General features: G+C 46.2%; 1 protein-coding gene across 1 annotated transcript in view; it reads left to right on the top strand.

Moving 5' to 3' along the window:
* Positions 1 to 17,460, top strand: part of Dcdc2c (doublecortin domain containing 2C) — a 38,015-nt gene extending 20,555 nt beyond the window's left edge. The window contains exons 4-10 of the mRNA XM_075982084.1: positions 484 to 612; positions 4,399 to 4,536; positions 6,415 to 6,457; positions 7,524 to 7,647; positions 9,378 to 9,487; positions 16,693 to 16,761; positions 17,398 to 17,460. Of these exons, the coding sequence (XP_075838199.1) occupies positions 484 to 612; positions 4,399 to 4,536; positions 6,415 to 6,457; positions 7,524 to 7,647; positions 9,378 to 9,487; positions 16,693 to 16,761; positions 17,398 to 17,460 (676 nt within the window). The remainder of the gene's footprint in view (positions 1 to 483; positions 613 to 4,398; positions 4,537 to 6,414; positions 6,458 to 7,523; positions 7,648 to 9,377; positions 9,488 to 16,692; positions 16,762 to 17,397) is intronic.
* Positions 17,461 to 19,369: the final 1,909 nt, after the last annotated feature.

The raw sequence follows: 19,369 nt of genomic DNA, 5'->3' as shown, positions 1-19,369 counted from the left end.
ATTTGGGTATCTTTACCTATATGGAAAGGTACTGTCTGAGCTGTGGGTATATCTCAGTTGTTACAATGTGGTCTCATCTGCCTGAAGCCCTGGGCTCTGTCCCTAGCAGTGTGTAAACCAGAAGCATATGCCTATAATCTCAGCACTTGGGAGGTGGAGGCAGGAGCATCAGAAGCATAGTGTCATACTCAGCTGCAGAGTGAGCTTGAGACCAGCCTGGGCTACATGAGACCCTACCACAATACAATACAACACAATGCAGTACAATACACTATAATAATCAAAACAGTATATTCCTAACACCTCTGTTATGGCAGCAGACTTGAAGACTGTTGGACTTGGTGTCTTGTTAAGGGTTGATCAGTGCATCAGAATATTTTCACATTTCTATAAATACACCTATGTTTTTTATTCTTTGGGTTGTCAGTGTTTCCCCCTCACTTTTAAGGTAATAATGGTGCTTTTTTTCTTCTATCCCTACAGTGTTTTCACAAACGGAAAATTATTTATCCCACCTATAAAAATTATTATACCCAAATTCAGCCTGTCAGATTGGAGCAGCGTGCTGGCCATGATTGGAGAGAAAGTCTTCCCTCTGGGAGGTGTTCGGAAGTAAGGCACCCTCATGGGAAATCAGGGGTTGGAGGGTGAGAGCTGGGTGTCCCACCTTTATTTGAAGCTCGTTTCATTAATCTGTTCACCAAACACTGAGCACTGTCATGAGCTCTGTGTGGAGGGCACAGCGTCATAAGGAGGGGCCTGAGGTGAGACGGCTCGATGGGTAAGGGGCTTGCTATGTATGTTTAGCGATCGGAGTTTGATCCCTGTTACCCCTGTGAGGGTGGAAGTGGGGAACCTGACTCTGTAAAGCTGTCCTCTGATTTCCCATATGCACCGCTCATTGTGCACACAACAACCACCACCATCACAAAAGAACAACAATGAACCTTGCTTCCCAGATCCCCGACTTGGGCAGGAGCTGGAGGAGGTGGCCCGCAGAAGGTGGGGGACCACATAGGGAATCAGACTTTAAGGCAAAACTCAGCAGATGAGTCAGGGAGTTTTGCTTTTACAGAGCAAAAGGGTTCAGAATCAGACCAGAATCACAGCCTCTAGGCAGGGCTTTAGGGTCAAGTCTGTCTTTTGTGACCGTAAGAATACCTACTTCTTTGATACCTTTGTCTTCATCTGGAAAGTGATATTAGTTGTTTCTAGAAGTCATCACGCATGCTCAGCTCTTCATCCGCTATGCAGCATGTTGTATGTGATCACAGAGGAGCAGTTGTGATGGAAGGTGAAGTCTGGGGAGATATGGTGCATAGGGAAAGGCCATCACGTGTCGCTGTAAGAGGCATCTTGTCATGGTTGTCCATGTTCGTGTTCTTGGACTGGGATCTAGGCATCTGGTGTTAGGATGTTTAAGGTTTTATTGGTGTAGATCTCTGGTCTCATCTTTGTTGGGTGGGTGTTCCATTCTTTGGTTGTTGTTGCCTGGGTCTCTCTGTCCACCCCATCTCCCACCTCATAATTCTTTGTTCACTACTCTAGCTTCAAATCTGCATTTCTCCTGTTTCATCTTCCCCCTACCGCATTTATTTCCTGTTGGCAATCTTTCCTAATCATATTGGTGAGAATTCTGTCTGACCACTCTAACACTTCTGGTCCCAGTGTGACATCCCTTTGGCATGCTGCCATCTTCCCCATAAGACTGATAATGGTTTTGAGTGAGCCCTCAGGTCTCAGCATCACTATCGTACAGCTGTGTTTCTCTGACCTTGGTCTTTCAAATACTTCTTGTGCCAGTGGTTCATAGCCTCCTTCCTGGGCTTGTTCTGGGCTTGCCAGTCCTTACTCAAACCTCTTCCTCACTGGGGCTATCAGGCTGTGGTGCTTCTTCTGGGGTCTTGTTAGGCCCAGGACATTTCACTGTCCTCTGACCTAAACACCCACAGTAGTGTTCCCTCGGTCATCTCCTGCAGAGACCTCTTGCTTCCTTGTCTTATTCCCCATTGTATTTGCTCCAGCAGTATCTGCATAATCTTCAGTTGTCCCGAGACCACAGCAGGATGAGAGCAGAGCAGACTTCTAGGTTTGAGTTTCCTGCAGAAGCCTCTGCTGCATCCTAGCACCTTCTCTGCCCATGGCTTTCCTGGGTCTCCTGTCCACCACGCTCTCCTGTGTTTCTTCCAGAATTGAGCCAGGGTAGAGGTTCTCAGGAGAGACCCCAGGAGCAGCACCAACAAAGTCTGACACTCGCTAGAAATGAAATGCCTGACCTTGACCTGGGCTCACGAATCTGTCTATGCTTCAGTGGCCTCCCAGGGATCAGAGGGGCCCTGGAGGGATGGCTAATTCTGTGAGGGGTTCCACCTGCTCCTGGTGTCCTGCGTCCACTTTCCTTTTCTTCTTCTGGACTTATCCTACATGGCTGCAGCAGATGACACAGAAGGCCATCTGTCATATCTTACCCACAGTGGCCAGCCTATTCTCCACTCCACGGAAATCTTCTTCCTTTGTCTAATGATGAATGCCCCTCCCTGAATCCAAGCTCTTTGTTAATTTTCCTTCAGCTATGTGTTTATGCGTCCTGTTGGCATTTTGCCCTCAGGGACAGGCAGACCCCTGGGTTTTTGTGTTTCTATATAAGTCCCTCTGGCCACTCCAGGATACTTCACTTCTTCCTACACAATGGGTAGCCTGCCTCCATTCTGCAAGGCAAAGTTCTTTTTGTTTTTGGGAAGTCCATGGTTGAATTATATCTTCTTCCTCTTGAAACCCATGTTAGTCAGCTCTCTATTCTATGACAAAATACCAGAGGTAATCATCTTGGTATAGGAAAGGATTTGCCTCTGCTCACGGCCTCACTGGGTTTGCCTCTGCTCACGGCCTCACTGGGTTTGCCTCTGCTCACGGCCTCACTGGGTTTGCCTCTGCTCACGGCCTCACTGGGTTTGCCTCTGCTCACGGTCTCACTGGGTTTGTCTCTGCTCACGGTCTCACTGGGTTTGTCTCTGCTCACGGCCTCACTGGGTTTGCCTCTGCTCACTGTCTCACTGGGTTTGTCTCTGCTCACGGCCTCACTGGGTTTGTCTCTGCTCATGGTCTCACTGGGTTTGTCTCTGCTCATGGTCTCACTGGGTTTGTCTCTGCTCATGGTCTCACTGGGTTTGTCTCTGCTCACTGTCTCCTTGGGTTTGCCTCTGCTCACTGTCTCCTTGGGTTTGTCTCTGCTCACGATCTCACTGGGTTTGTCTCTGCTCATGGTCTCACTGGGTTTGCCTCTGCTCACGGTCTCACTGGGTTTGCCTCTGCTCACTGTCTCGTTGGGTTTGCCTCTGCTCACTGTCTCGTTGGGTTTGCCTCTGCTCACGATCTCACTGGGTTTGCCTCTGCTCACGATCTCACTGGGTTTGCCTCTGCTCACTGTCTCCTTGGGTTTGCCTCTGCTCACGGCCTCCTTGGTTTCATTCTCCAATTTTTGGCCTATTGCTTTTGGGTCTGTGACGAGGCACTACATAATGGTGGAAGTACGTGGCTGAAGATGCTATTAACCTTGTGGGGCTGCAGAGAAGCGGGTGCGGTTCTAATATACCTCCAAGAGCCTGACTCTATTAGTCCAGCTTTTTCATACCTGCTCTACCTCCTAAAGGTCCCATCACCTCCCAGTAGTGCTGTGGGCTGGGAACCATGCCATCTACATGTGGATTTTCAGGAGGCAGCAGAATGAGCACCTTGTACTTCCTTTCGTAGGCTGCTAGGACCCTTGACTCTGAGGAGCTGTCATTTCCATTTGCGTAGAACCCCGTCATTGTTTCTATATGTAACAGGGTGACAGTGGAGCGAACAGACTCTGTTCCTAAATTAACCAGGCAGTGAGTACTTGCCAAAGAGTACTGAGTGAAGTCATTGGGTCATTAGAAAAAGGCCCATTATTTGCTAACAAATGCTGATTTCTTTCCAAAGTATTGTTACAACAATGTAAGCCAATTTGTATTAATTTTAGCTGCTACTAGTTAAAATTAATTGAATACCAACCAAGAGCTGATCATTTTCTCAAGATCCTCTGAGGACTTGTGCATAATGAAAAATACACTTTAATTAAAAAGCTCTCAGTGGAAAGTGTGCAGTTCAGGAAAAGTGGCTTCCACAGGCTTCCTGCCTTGCTTTGCATGCTTGCTGGGTAGTGCAGCTTCTCCCCTTTGCATGCTTGCTGGGGAGTGCAGCTTCTCCCCTTTGCATGCATGCTAGGGAGTGCCACTTCTCCCCTTTGCATGCTTGCTGGGGAGTGTAGCTTCTCAGATATTTGACATTCTGGTCATTACCACAGGTGACAAAGTACTCCCTGTCCTGTGCTGCCATTTGCCAAATCCTATCTCATCTTCTTTCCTGTGTTCACAGGTTGTATACGATGGATGGGCATCTTTTGGACAACTCAAAGGATTTGCAAGACAATTCTTTTTATGTTGCTGCAGGACTGGAGACTTTCAAAGCCATTCCTTACTGGAAGTCCCTACGGGTCCCCAGTGAGGTCCAGCAGTGAGTATAACTTTTACCTGTCCTTTAAATTAAAAAATTATCTGTCTGTCTACCCATCTACTCAACATGCATTCTATCTATCTATCTATCTATCTATCTATCTATCTATCTATCTATCTATCTATCTATCTATCTATCTATCTACCTTCCTACCTACTTATCATTTACCTACCTATCCATTTATATATTTATCTAGGGGTGCATGCCATATGATTCATGGGGGAGATCAGAGGATAACTGTGGGAGTCAGTTCTTTCCTTTCACATTGTGGGCTCTGAGGATCTAACTTAGGCTGTCAGACTTAGTGTCAAGTGCCTTTACCCACTGAGCCATCTCCTTAAATTCTGTGTCTTTCTCTTTTGAGTGTTGCTGACATTTGTCTCTTTTCTAAGCCCTTTCCAAAACATGTTGAGTTCAGATACTGATTTTATTCAGTAGTAAAACTTGATGTGTTATCTATCTACCTATCATTTATCTATAATCCGCCTACCTACCTATCTTTATCATCTATCCATATTATCTATCTATCTATCTATCTATCTATCTATCTATCTATCTATCTATCTATCATCTATCTATCTATCTATCATCTATCTATCTATCTATCTATCTATCTATCTATCTATCTATCTATCTATCTATCATCTGCCTATCTATCTATACTTACATATTCTCTCTTCCTCCCTCTCTCCCTCCCTCCCTCCTTCCCCCTCTTTCATTTATGCTTATATAAATATGCTTACATATGTGCACACACATATAATTTGAACCTGGCATTTCTAAAATCAGGCATGGAGTAATACACAATCCTTGAGAGCCCAGGGTCTACACAGGGAATACAGACAGCCCAGGGAAGTGCCCAGAGAGGTATGTGCAGTGTGTAAGCAGCTGCTGGTGAAGGCCCAGTGCCCATGAGTTAGGAAGGGGTATGGAAGCATGCAAAATGACCAGTCAGAGCAGGCACATGTGGTGGGTAGGAACAGGCAGATTTGAATCTCAGTTCTGCCACTGATCAGCTCTGAGGGATGGAGTGTCTTGGTTCCTTGCAGAGAAGCCAGCAGGTTCTTGCTTCACTGGGTAGTGGTGAGAGCTACATGAACACGTGAGAGCTATGTGAATAATCCATGCCTTGGAAAGCATCAAAACTGTTAAAATGACTGGCTCCCCTCTGGGCTGAGCTCCCAAAGTCCAGTCAAAGAGTGGGATGAGCGAGAATATGAGCAAAGAGGTCAAGACCATAATGGGGACACCCACTGAAATAGCTTACCTGAGCTAATGGGAGCTTATTAACTCCAGCTTGACAGGGAAGGAAATAGCATAGGACCAAACTGGACCTTCTGAGTGTAGATGACAGCTGTATGGCTGGGGCAGATTTCAGGGCAACTGGCAGTGGGACCAGGATTTATTCTTACGGCTTATACTGGCTTTTTGGTACCCATTCTCTTTGGAGGGATATCTTGCTCAGCCTAGATATAGTAGGGAGGGCCTTGGTCCTTCCTCAGAGCAATGTGCTTTACCCTAGGAGTGGATGGGGGGTATAGGGGAAAGGTAGAGGGAACTGAGAGGAGGGGAGGGAGTGGGAATTGGGATTGGTATGTAAAATGAAAAAAGATAGTTTTTTTTTTTAATAAAATAAGAAAAAAAAAGTCTGGCTCCCTCCAGCATCCTAAATCCTATTTCCATGCTACTCTTGGACAGGCATCTCCTTAATAAATCTCTGACTTTCAAAGACCTCTTGGCCTTTGAAATGACCACCTAGGAGATGGCTGTGGTCATTGGCTAGATCTTGTGTAGAGAGTAGGACATTTTCTAGGTCAAGGATGTTCCTGTAGTTTATAGAGAGCTTGAGTGTACTAACTGCCTGTCTTTGCCTTTCAGGAGGTTTGGGGGCAATGATAAATACACACAAACAAAGAAGAAAGTAAGTTTTGAAAGACGAGTGACCACTGTTATTGGTTCTGGTGTCTCCTGGTCTCTGAGGGCCCTGGGTAGCAAATAGCTTTCAGGTCACTAGGAGGAGCCAGACTAACCCATGAGAGAGGGAGGAGGAGGACAGAGCTTTTTGTGGAGCTCAAAGCCTAGAACAAGGAGGCATGCAGAGATGTTCGTGGCATGGCATCCATGGTTCGTGGATGGTCTCTACATCTGGACCATATGTGCTCAGATCAGTACTCTGTAGGACTGGGCATGGATCATCTTTTAAGTTTGAAACCTGTCTTTTAAAGCGTACTTCTAGTACAAATCTGAGGTTCTTGGTCATTCAATGAGCCTTTCACAAGCACAGTATAGAGCTTTGGACTCATATACTGTCCGTGTTGAACAGGGCACCCTACAGTGTGCTGGAATGTTGCTCCTGACACCAGTTCTGCTGAGGCCTTGCTTTCTGTACTTACAACACAACTCTGGCTTATGCAATACTCTTTAAAACCAGCAGGGACATTTTATTCAGTCCCTTGTCTGAAGTGAACATTTATATATTTGGCTGAATTTGCCTCCAAATACTTGAACTAAGATGCATAAAAAATATCATTTGCAGCATGAAGATAGCTAATGATTGGGTTGGGAGACATTAAAAACCTTAAGTTTTATGAGGACCATTTTGCCATTGTCTACAGATAGTATAAAGATTGTAAAAATTAAATACCGTTCCCTTTACTTATCTGTGGCATGGTTGAATTTTTAAGATTTTTGTGCTTCTGAGCAGCAGCTTTTGGTAGGCTTTAAAGTTTGTCCCAAAGAATGAGGAGTCCCTTTGTGCCATAACACCCAATCCCACCCTAGGCTGGAAAGCCAAATGACCTCTCTAGCAGTGGATTGGGGAAGGAAACGCAGAATATCTCCTTTACCTCCTCCAGAAGGGACAGGAGTGGTGAAACCCTTCGAGGTTTCTTGGGTTCCTGGGTTTCCTGCCCTTGTCCATCCCAAGGACCAAGGGACTCAAGGTGGAGTCTACTCCTGACATCTTTTGTTTTTGATCTGCATATTAGGTGGAGCCCAAAGGCAAAGAACCTCTCAAAAACGACAGCATACCACCTAAAAGCCAGGATTCTGTTTATTATGCCAAAGAGAAAAAGAAGACAGCCCCGGGACCCTTAGTTCAAAGCGGTGCAGGTAATGGGGCAGTTCCTCTCCTACAGGTTGTGAAAAGTTCTCTCTCTCTCTCTCTGTATGTGTGCATATGTAGTATGTATGGTGTGCATAGTGTCTCTGTGTACATTGTGTGTGTATCTATGGTGTGTGTGGTGTATGCATGTACAGTTTACATATGTTTGATGTATGGTGTATGGGATGTGTGGTGTATGTATATGTATAGTGTGTATACGTATGGGATGTGTGGTGTATGTATATGTTTGGTATGTATACATATGGGATGTGTGGTGTATGTATATGTTTGGTATGTATACGTATGGGATGTGTGGTGTATGTATATGTTTGGTATGTATACGTATGGGATGTGTGGTATATGTATATGTTTGGTATGTATATGTAAGGGATGTGTGGTGTATGTATATGTTTGGTATGTATACGTATGGGATGTGTGGTGTATGTTTATGTTTGGTATGTATACGTATGGGATGTGTGGTGTATGTATAGTGTATATGTTTGATGTGTGTGGTGTATGTGTTTATATGGTGTGCATATGTAGGAGGTGTGTGGTATATGTGTAGTGTGGACATGTATGGCTTGCAAGGTGTATGAGTAATAAAATGTGTGTACATATGGTGTGTGTCTCAGACAAAGCTTATTCCGAAACGTGTGTTCAGTTGTGGGGCAGGAGTAGGCTGCCACAAGAACAGTAACATTTCAAAGCTGAGGGCAGGGGGAGCTCTTAAACAAGTCATAGCTAAAGTAAATTCCGTGTTCACATGCATATGAGGACTACAGATATTCCTGCTGTAAGAACAAATATCATTCGAGCCTGACTTTAGAAGGGAACTGCGAACATAGCGGCCATCTAGCTTGTTCCTGTGTACCCTTAGCAGAGAGATTCAGACCTGACTGTAAAATGAAACAATTAAAATGGCTCTCGCCACACCTACTCTTATTCTTACTGCTGTGCTGTCCTCTCTATCAGGTGCTCTTGGGTGTTTATGTCTAAGGATGCTCTTTCTGAGGCATGTCTCGCTTTTCGGTCTGACAAGGGGGAAGAGGGGGAAGGACTTGGTGCAGTGTCTAGTTATGGTGCAGACAGGAAGCAGGTGGGAGATGTCCCGCCCACTCTGTCCTACAGACAGGAAGCAGGAAGGAGAAGTCCCGCCCACTCTGTCCTACAGACAGGAAGCAGGTGGGAGAAGTTCCTCCCACACTGCTCTGCTTCTCTGCAGCATCTGGGTAGTTTGGGAAACCTCTAGATGCAGAAATTGCTCAAGTTTTCAAGGGGCCAGGACTTTTATGGAGATAGAAACTAGACAGATACTGGGAAAATTGGGACCCACTGAGCTGAGGCCTCTATAGAAGCAAGAACAAAAGAAGACAGATGAAGAAAAAGGGAGAGAGGGGAGAGGGGGGAAGACGGTGAGAGAGGAAGAGAAGAGAAATGGAGAAAGAGGGAGAGAAGGGAGAGAGGGAAAAAGGGAGAGAGAGGAAAGAGAGACAGAGGGAGAGGGGGAGGGGGGAGGGGGAGGAGAGAGGGGGGAGGGGAGAGGGGAGAAAGAGAAAGAGGGAGAGAGGGGAGAGATGGGCATGGAGATAATGCAGGGGCCCTGTTTGGGCTTCTTTCTGTCTGATGGTATAGGAAGCTCAGGAGCTGCTGAATTGAAATTTTGGTTTGTTTCAGAAAATGTCAACTGGGGATGAGTTTTTCTGCTGGTTTGCAAAGATTGTCTATTATTTTCCCGTAGAGGGTGATGTGTATAAAGCTCAGACTCTTGATAAGGAGGCCCAGGAAGCACTAGAAGCACTGGAAGTCAGGGAGGATCCAGAGGTGAAGGTGGAGGTGCCGGTTGACCAGGTGAGTCACAAGGGCTGGGGCTGTCTTGACTCAGCTGTGTCTGCCCCTACTTCTCCTATCCCCGTTTTCAGCATCCTCACCCCCAAGTTCTCCCTGGCCTCTAGAAGGTTCTGTTAGCTAATTGCTGTCATATTGTTCACCCGGTCCTGCCTAGTTCATTCGTTCGTGCTTGGAGGGATGTGTGATGTGTGAGGATTAAGAAAGATATAGATAAGAGATGATTGATAAAGTCAGGAGGGCATCTAGTAAATCGTGAGATTTGTTCTATGTTTACTTCTCATAGGTTTTATATACCCCATTCCAAAGAGGAGGGGAAAGGCAAGAGGCTTCTTTACCAAGATACAAAGAACAAAGTAATTACGTTCTCAATATCCAAAGTATCAAGTAACCACACCCTGGGTCAAAACATCCTGTTAGGCTGGGCGGTGGTGGCACACGCCTTTAATCCCAGCACTTGGGAGGCAGAGGCAGGCAGATCTCTGTGAGTTTGAGACCAGCCTGGTCTACAAGAGCTAGTTCCAGGACAGGCTCCAAAACCACAGTGAAACCCTGTCTCGAAAAACCAAAACCAAACCAAAACAAAACAAAACATCCTGTTAGTAGCTACACCTTGGGTCAAACCTGTCATCTAACCTTGAATGAGCACTTAATAGAAACGGGTTAAATTAAGATGTAAGAGCTAGCCAATAAGAAGCTAGAGCTAATAGGCCAAGCAGTGATTTAATTAATATAGTTTCTGTTTGGTTATTTTGAGTCTGGGCAGCCGGGAACAAACAAGCAGGCTCCTACAACACTCCAGATGCTCTGGTTTTTTAAACTCCTTTCAGAATGTCCCATGAAGCCTTTCTTACAATGTTCTAGCGATGCTCTAGCCTGTAGCTTCAGATCCTCCTCATTTCCCCCAGAAATCAGTGGCCTATGAACCACATGGTAAGGTTTGCCACAGCAACGGCCTGACTCTTTGGTGCTAATTTTCTGTACTAGTTACTTCTTTCACAGCTGTGAGTAAGTAGGCAACAGGAAAAATTTAATCAAACCATTTTTGCTGGGACGCATAATGATGGACCATGAGGTGGCCATCACATCCTATCTGCAGTCAGAAGATGAGTGCTTTGGCCATTGTATTTAGCCACCATTGTAAAGATGTTATCTTAGGGTTGCTGTGATGAAACACCATACCCAAAAGCAAGCTGGGGAGGAGAGAATTTATTTGACTTATATTTCTGCATTTTAGCCCATCACTGAAGGAAGTCAGGACAGGGACCTGTAACATGGAGGGTCCTGTTTGTTGGGGTTTTCTGTCCTGCCCAGTTCCCCATAGCCAGCAAGTCCCAAAGAAAATCACACATAGATCTCTATAAGTTATAAAACTGATTGGCCCATTAACTCTAGCCTCTCACTGGCTAACTCTCACATCTTGATTAACCCATTTTTCTGATCTATGTTAGCCATGTGGCTCAGTACCTTTTTTCAGTGGGGCAGATCACATCCTGCTGCTTCGGTGGTCTAGGCAGGAGTGGGAGGAATCAACTTCCTCCTTCCCAGAATTCTCCTGTTCTCCTTGCATCATTTCTACTTCCTGTTTGGTTTTCCTGCCTATACTTCCTGCCTGGCCAATCAGCCTTTATTTAAAACATGATTGACAGAATACAGACAATTCTCCCGCATGAGGGACCCAAACAGGGTAGAACCTGGAAGCAGGAGCTGATGCAGAGGCCATGGAGAGGCGCTGCTTACTGGCTTGCTCCTCATGGCTTGCTCAGCCTGCCTTTCCTATAGAAACCAGGACCACCAGCCCTGGGATGGCCCCACCCACCATGAGCTGGGCCCTCCTCTATCAACTGCTAATTAAGAAAATGGCCTACAGGGGCTGGAGAGTTGGCTCAGAGGTTAAGAGCATTGCCTGCTCTTCCAAAGGTCCTGAGTTCAATTCCCAGCAACCACATGGTGGCTCACAACCATCTGCAATGGGGTCTGGTGCCCTCTTCTGGCCTGCAGGCATACACACAGACAGGACATTGTATACATAATAAATAAATAAATAAATAATAAATAAATATTTAAAAGAAAAAGAAAATGGCCTACAGCTGGATCTTATGGAGGTGTTTTCTCAATTGAGGTTCCCTTCTTTCAGATGACTCTTGTATCACGGTGACATAAAACTATTCAGCACAGATGTCAAGTGATGAGTAATGACATCGTCCCATGGATACAATTATATTTGTCTATGTAACTAGACATACAGTTGCAGGCTCTGGTTAGCCTAGGACAGGAACCTTTGACTCCTTCTTTGGAGAAATGATCTTGAATTCAATCTGTGCATAGTAAGTTATATTTTAAAAGGTAGGAATTTGTGTAATTCCTAGATAAGTCCTCTGATGAGGCCTGGGAAGGGTGAACTGATGGGAAATGTCAAGGACTGAACCTGGTACCTTGATATGTGCACCTGGGTCTAAATCATTTATAATGAGCTGAGGTGTTCTAGCGCCTGTTTCTGGAGGTTGAGAAGTTCAGCATTGAGACAAATTAGCGAGAGACTTCCTACTTTGTCATCACGTGGTGGAAGGCAAGGGTAAGAGGGAGAACAGTGTAACCACTCTAACACCACAGCAGTTTGAGCCAGTGTAGTGAGGAGGGGAGCAGGCCTGCTTTTTGTCCCGCCTGGCTCCCACATGGTTAGCTTTACACCTGAAATGACAACACACAAATTGTATTCATTTAAACGCTGCCTGGCCCATTAGTTTCAGCCTCTTACTGGCTAATTCTCACATCTTGATTAATCCATTTCTATTAATGTGTGTAGCACCATGAGGTGGTGGCTTACCAGGAAAGATTCTATCCTATGTCTGTCTCGGGTCAGAGAATCATGGCGACTGATTCATTTCCCTTCTTCCCAGCATTCTGTTCTGTTTACTCTGCCTACCTAATTTTCTGTCCTATCAAAGGGCCAAGGCAGTTTCTTTATTAACCAATGAAAGTAACACAGACAGCTGACCCTCCTCCATTAAGCCAGGATGCTTGCCACCTCCCAGAACTATTATGAGGGTGGCTGTCCACCAGGGAGGTGTGGAGGGGGATGAGTGCAGATGTCACTGCAGGTCAAAGAGCCACAGCAAAAGGCCAGTCTTTGCTTAGATGCCAACACAACACATCCTGACTACCCCTCCTTGGGCTTATCAATCCCTCTGCTCCCCAGTCAGGAAAAGTCACTAAGGAAGACTGAGATGATGGTTCTCATGAAGAGAAGGGCAGTGCAGGCTCATGTTCCCTGCGGATTGCCTAATTAAAGGACATGTAATGGAGCTTTAGGGCTTTGGGGTTTCTAGGTGTGTAGAGCAGTTCAGAGGAAGCTAAGAAAGCCCCTGCAAGTATTTGCTGTAATGAACAGATCAAAGCATAGAGTATCCATAATGCCTGCAGAGACCTCTGTCAGATGGAAGGTTCTAGAAGTAGCGTGTTTGGCTCATTGGGTGTGGTGAATATTCCTCTTCCCTCATCACCCCTCCTGCTCTCCCCAGCACACTATCTCTGGACTCAGGCTCGCTGGTTCCGCGGGTGGTGTCCTCAGCACACTGTCTCTGGTATCAGGTTCTCTGGTTCCGTAGGTAGCCTCAGTTGTGTGGGGTGTTCTGAGGCAAGAGTGATGTTGAGGAGAATAGAGTCTGTCTCATCTCAGTAGTGCGACGTTTTCTGAGGAACCCTTAGAAGACCTTCCTTGGGCTTCTCTTCTAGTCCTTTTCAAAGCCAGGCAGAGGCACTTAAGCCCTGATAGTCAGTTGTGGTTCACTTCTGGATCCCCTGAGAATTATGATGGACACTTAAAAACTAATTGCAGTTTAGTTTGTAAACAAAGAACAAGGTTGAAAACTGGCTGTGAGGTAGGGGGCTGCCGCGTTAGCTCATTAGTGTTTATCTGTGCTCATGTACGCTTTTACACGGCAGGGAGGATGTCTGTCCTCCTGTGGCTTCTTCCCCAGGCTTTAAACGGGTACTGACTGCTAAGAGCCTCGCAGGAACCTGATGCTTTAGGTTAATAAGGCGCTGTCTCCCCCATCCCCATATTCAACTTCCCCTACCCTTGAGATCCACCTCTCTGAAGTGTCCACGTTGTAGATGAGCATGGATATCCTGGGAATTCTCATTGATCTTAATAAAAACCTGGAGTCAGATATTAGGGGTGAAAGCTGAGAGATCAGAGGAGCAGAACAGCCAGCCACTAGAGTTCTTGTCTCTATACAGTCCTCAGAGTGGAGGGGGCAAGATCCTATTTCCACAAATCCTCAGACTGAATTGTGTATCCTATCTTCTTCTGCCTTATATTCCTCTCTCCGCCCAGCCATATCCCTTCCTGTCTCTTCCTTCCTAGTGCTGGGATTAAAGGCGTGCAACTCCAAAGTACTGAAATTAAAGGCGTGAGCCATCATCATCCAGCTCTGTTTCTTTTTTAGACTGGATCAATCTTGTGTAGCCCAGGGTGGCCTTGAACTCACAGAGATCCGTCTGCCTCTGCTTCCCAAGTGCTGGGATTGAAAGTGTGTGCCACCATCGCGTGGTCTCTATGGCTAACTAGTGGCTTAGCTCCACACTCTGATCTTTAGGCAAGCTTTACTTGTTAGAGCACAAAAAAATATCACCACACATGGACCCTACTTTGGCCTCACTGCAGGGGCATCACCTGCCTCTCCAGCAGGTACACAGCTGGCTTTTCCAAGGTCGCCTCATCTGGCTTCTGCTGCTGGTTGCTACGCGTGAACTCACATCCACACTTGGTCTGCTTAGCAGCTCTCCACACAGTGACCTTCGCTTCCATCTGGAACCTCCAGCTACTCGTTTCCCTCAGAATATTTTCTTTTTTCAGCAAGCATCTTGCCGAACCAGCTGAACTGGTGCTTGATTTTCCTTCCTCTATGGTCACTTCTTTCTAGGGTTCAGTGAAGGGTCCGGACTGAGGCTCCTTTTCTCATTTACATGTTAGGAAAAGTCTAAATGGCACATCTTTGGAGTCCTGCAGTCCTCTCACAGATTATTGCTGGCCTTGTGTCTGCCATTAGCCACCCTGAGGGTGAGAACACAACTGGAATTTCTATTCCCATGCCCCATGTCCTCAGACATTGACCCCTGCCTGTCTCAGGGTATGTGTGATGCTGTGACCCATCCAGAGTTAAGAGGTGTTCCCAAGACTAACCTTCCAACTGTTCCATATCCAGATTGTACCATTGTTTCCCACTGTATGTATCCAGAGCCAATCACTGTCTCCCTGAGATCACCACTTCATGACATCTTATGGCTGGGTCTCTGCATGCCTCCTGCTCTCTGCTCCGGGAGTGTCATCTGAAAGCCCTGTGCTTCCCCCGTAGCAAGCTTTGCAGTGCTGTCCTAGCAGCTGACATGCATTTCTGGTTCCTTTTTTGCTTATTAGTATCCTCCATCCTTTTCATGTTAAGTTAAACATCGCTGGAAGCAGGCAGTCTTCACCGGCTTCCCCTCTATGTTAAGCACCGGTTTGTCCCCCTCTGTCCTGTGTCTTTGTCGCAGCTCTGGCTCTGTATTCAAGCGCTGACAGTTTAATGAGTGTTCATCATCTCCAAACGACTCCAGCTTCTTGAGGAAGTGTCTGTTTGCTCTCAAGATCTCTGGCATCTCTGACAGAGTGTGGATGCAAAGTGGCAGGTGTTTTCTCTATGTTTGTTGGATGGTGCTGGTCGTCACATTAGCTACCTTCTGAAATGTTTTTTTTAAATGTAGTTTGAACAGTCCTTAAATATTGGACTAAGATTAATTTTTTATGAGATTGTAGGAATGTAACACCCACCCCACCCTAATGAGACTGAGACATTGCACACAAACCTGTATGTTTGTACGGCCACACAGCTCTTTAGCATGGTCCAGGTCAGCTGGCTGCAGCTGCTGGGTCTCCAGGACTGTTTGCTAAGGGTACATCTTTACCTATTCCTAGTTCGTTACCATTTTAGCTCATGTGTGCTATGTGCCCTACTTTCCCCTGCCCATGGTGGTGGCTTTGACTCAGCCTCCAAGTTGCCGTCTCCCCTTTGGGATCAGGACAGCAGAGGGGACCTTCCCCCAGTGGGTGTCTTGTGTGATGCTAGAATGAGCAGGAGTCTGGCTAGCCTCTGAGGACATGTGGTGCGCATGTGTAGCTTGCTTCAGCCCTGTTAGCTTGTCTCAGCAGATGCAGCATTAAAATGCAATTGGCCCAGTGACAGAACTGGCTCAACTCTCCCTGAGTGGGGAGCAGGTTTGGGACACTGGTTTAGTTGGATCACTGCCTCTCTCTGACACAGCAGGCCCTGAGACCCGGGAAGGACAAGAAAGCTGAGTGAGAGTACTCTCTGTTCTGAGGGGCTGAGGACAGCCAGACTGCAGGGGCTGCCTCTGGAGCAGAGAACAGTCCTTTGACTGGGGTCCGCCAAGAGTTATGAAGGAACTACTCTTTGCTAACCAGTGGTACCTGGCATGGCCATGGCATTTTAAATGAATAATTATAAGTATTTATTGATGTATTTGTGTTCATATGGGAGGGTGTGTACTGGACACATCATGAACGCAGTGGTCAGTGGATATCTGAGTATTGTCATCGTTCAGGTCATTTGTGAAGTATTTCTTCTGGGCCCCAGGCCGGTTGACTCAGGAACTTGTGGGGGAGTCTCCTGCCTCTTTCCCATCTCACAGTAGGAGTAGTTGGATTACAGATATGCACATGGGTGTCCAGGTTTCATGTGGGTTATGGGCATCTAATCTCAGGTCTCCCGACTTAAGCGGCAAGTGCTTTTACTCACCGAGCCGTCTCCCTGGACCCTTATTCACTTATTTTTGAGACTGGGACTTGCTAGGCTAGCCTTAACTCTTTCTGTAGCCCAGGCTATCCTCAACCTCATGATCTTTCTGCCTTGACCTCTCACATTCTGGAATTATAGATGTGTTATCACTATGTCCTGCTCCTAGCATTTTTCTTTACATGAAAAGAATTTATAGAGATTCTCTCTAAAGATTTCTCCCTTTTCTTGGTGGAATTAAAGGTAAAAAATGTAGCAAACAGTTATGTGTTAGGAAAAAGTTCATCTCTCCCCTTCCAGTTGTGTCTGTAGAACTGGTCTAGAATTGCATACTGGTTGATGTGCTCTCTGCTTTTTTAGAGGAGTTTGGCCCTGGCTATGACTCAACTTAACAATGCATTTTCTCCCCAGGTACCAGCCGAAATTGTTAAGGAAATTGATGAGCTAGGCGGCAACAGCCCTGACCTGGAAAGTGGTGTGGTGAGTGGATTTTGTTTTCCTTATATGATGGTAGGGTTCCAAGACACCTTCTGTGATAGACTGAGAAGAACTCAGGGTTGATGGTAAGAGATCCAGGACCACAGGCTGGTCCCAGATCACAGATGCGTTTTTGGTGTGGAAGCGCAGTGTATTTTGGGAAGTCATGTGGGTAATTGTAGTCACCCACAGTGTATTCTGGGAAGTCACGTGGGTAATTGTAGTCACCCACAGTGTATTCTGGGAAGTCACATGGGTAATTGTAGTCACCCACAGTGTATTCTGGGAAGTCACGTGGGTAATTGTAGTCACCCACAGTGTATTCTGGGAAGTCACGTGGGTAATTGTAGTCACTTGCATACCTGTCTTAGTTGTTCTTCACTGTACTTCACAGCGCGGTTGTATAAGCTTCCCTCCCGCAGGTTTTAGTGTGCAGACAGGTCAGGGTGGTGAAGCACAGCCGCTTCTGTGTGGGTAGTGCCCTGTAATGAGACAGCCATCCCGTACCCACCAATGGGTGCTGAGTCTGTAACCCCTCTCCTGGAGGTCAGGCTTTGTGTAGTTGCCTGCAGATGGCAGCTCAGGTCTGTGCAGCATACAGGGCAGTAGCTTTCTGCGTGTTTTTTTTTTCCTGTCCAGATTATTTGGAAACGTCATCTGGGGAGGCAGTGTGTTCCAGGCTCTCTTGAGTCCAGGGGGTGACTGGTCTACTTAAGATGTGTACACTGGGAAAGCAAAATATACTTTCCATATATGATCATGTCACTAAGAAATGGATGGTTTTGTTTTGTTTTTAATATTGTTTTGTCTCTAAGTGTTTTTCAAAGTATTTCAGACACTTGGTCAGCCTGAGGGGATAGTGAGATCTTGTCCCAGTCAGGCTTTTCAGACATAGTGCCCTCCACGACTGCAAACAAACACGGACTTCAGGGACAATCAGGGACAATGAGTGGGTGCTGAAGGTGCCCTATGCTCCCTGGCTCTCCACTCAGCTTGGCAAGTGGCCTTTGAAGGAAGGTGAAGGATCTACAGGACATTTGTTAGGTTTTATAAACATGCCAGAGCAGCTTGGGAATCTCAAAGTATCAGAGAAATGGCACCTTTGCAGAGTCCATCCTTCCTCTGTCTACAACCCTGAAGGCTTGGGTTTGGGGGTGGCTTTTAGTGGTTACTGTGAGTGGTCAGTAGAACGGGGATACTTTCAAATGAAGAGCAAAAGTTAACTTTAATTTCTCGGGTGTTACAGAGTAAGGCTGTTCTGGGAATGGGACCAATTGTAGTAATAGGAGCGACGTGCTGTGTTCCCGCCCAGCTCCCACACGGCTAGCTTTATACCCTAAATAACAACACACAAATTGTACTCTTTTAAACACTGCTTGGCTCATTAGCTCTAGCCTCTTACTAGCTAACTCTCACATCTTGATTAACCCATTTCTAAATGAGTGTAGCACCATGAAGTGGTGTCTTACCGGGAATATTGTTAACCTGTATCCATCTTGGAGAGGAGAGCTATGGCGACTGCTTGAATCTGCTTCTTTCTCCCAGCATTCTGTTCTGTCTACTCTGCCTACCTAATTTTCTGGCCTATCAGGGCCAAGGCAGTTTCTTTATTAACCAATGAAAGTAACACATAGACCCTCCTCCATCAACCAATAATGAAGGGTGAGGATGAGGATGAGGATGAAGGATGATGCCCCAGAGAATCAAAGGGTAAGGGTGAAAGCCCTGCGTGTTCCCACAGGAATCGTAAGGAGACAGGAGATGTGTGCAGGGCTGCATACACATTTTGAAAGCTCTCTGCACAGGTTCTTGGCACCAAGTTTGTCCTGTTGTGCTGACTTCCTGTGGAAATCTGCACAAGCCCCTAGGAGGGGTCTCATGGTACTGCCTATGGCAGATTTAATTTTAAAGAATGATTCAAAACATCCCCTTGAAGGTGAACAATATTGTTGGATTACCTACACACCTAAGTGCTCCTCTTTAGAGAGCTTGGCCAAGACTTAAGCTTTGGGATGGGAGGTGGCAGAGAGCAGCCATTCCTACTGTTACTAAGCACTTGGATGGTGATGTGGGCAGAGGGAACATGACTCCTTAAGGCATATATGATGAGAAAAAGGGAAAAATTGATGAAAAATACAACTTGTCAACACTTCAAAGTTTCACGGTCTGCAATAAACGGATGGGACTCAGGATTTCAACCCAGATTCACACCAAAGTCCGAGTATTTATTTCCAGCAGTGAGCTGAAGCGGCGTCGGTTTCTCTTCTCAGAATAGATATCTGCTGTCAGGTTTCACTGTCTGTTCCTCAGAGGCAGGGCAGCATCAACTGCTTGGTGCTAGGTCTGAGGACATTCTGTTCTTCCAAGTCTGCACCCTCTCTCTTTGCTTCTCAGCAGACCCTTCACAAGGGTTGCCTCTGTTCTCTTTGTATATTGGTATAAAACACCCCATAAATCTGTAAGTTTTTGACCCCCAACTCCAGCCATGTGTTGGAAGGTTCTTAGTGATCTAGCATCTGTGTGCACTAACAGCCAGCGATGATCCTGGGAGAGAAGTCACACTCCGCTGGCCTTCCCTGGCCAGCAGGCCACTGTGTTCCATGTCCACTTT

Source organism: Microtus pennsylvanicus, chromosome 8 (assembly GCF_037038515.1).
Source record: "Microtus pennsylvanicus isolate mMicPen1 chromosome 8, mMicPen1.hap1, whole genome shotgun sequence".
Lineage (NCBI taxonomy): Eukaryota > Metazoa > Chordata > Mammalia > Rodentia > Cricetidae > Microtus > Microtus pennsylvanicus.
The sequence above is the reverse complement of the archived record's forward strand: the minus strand, read 5'-3'. Positions and strand labels throughout refer to the sequence as shown.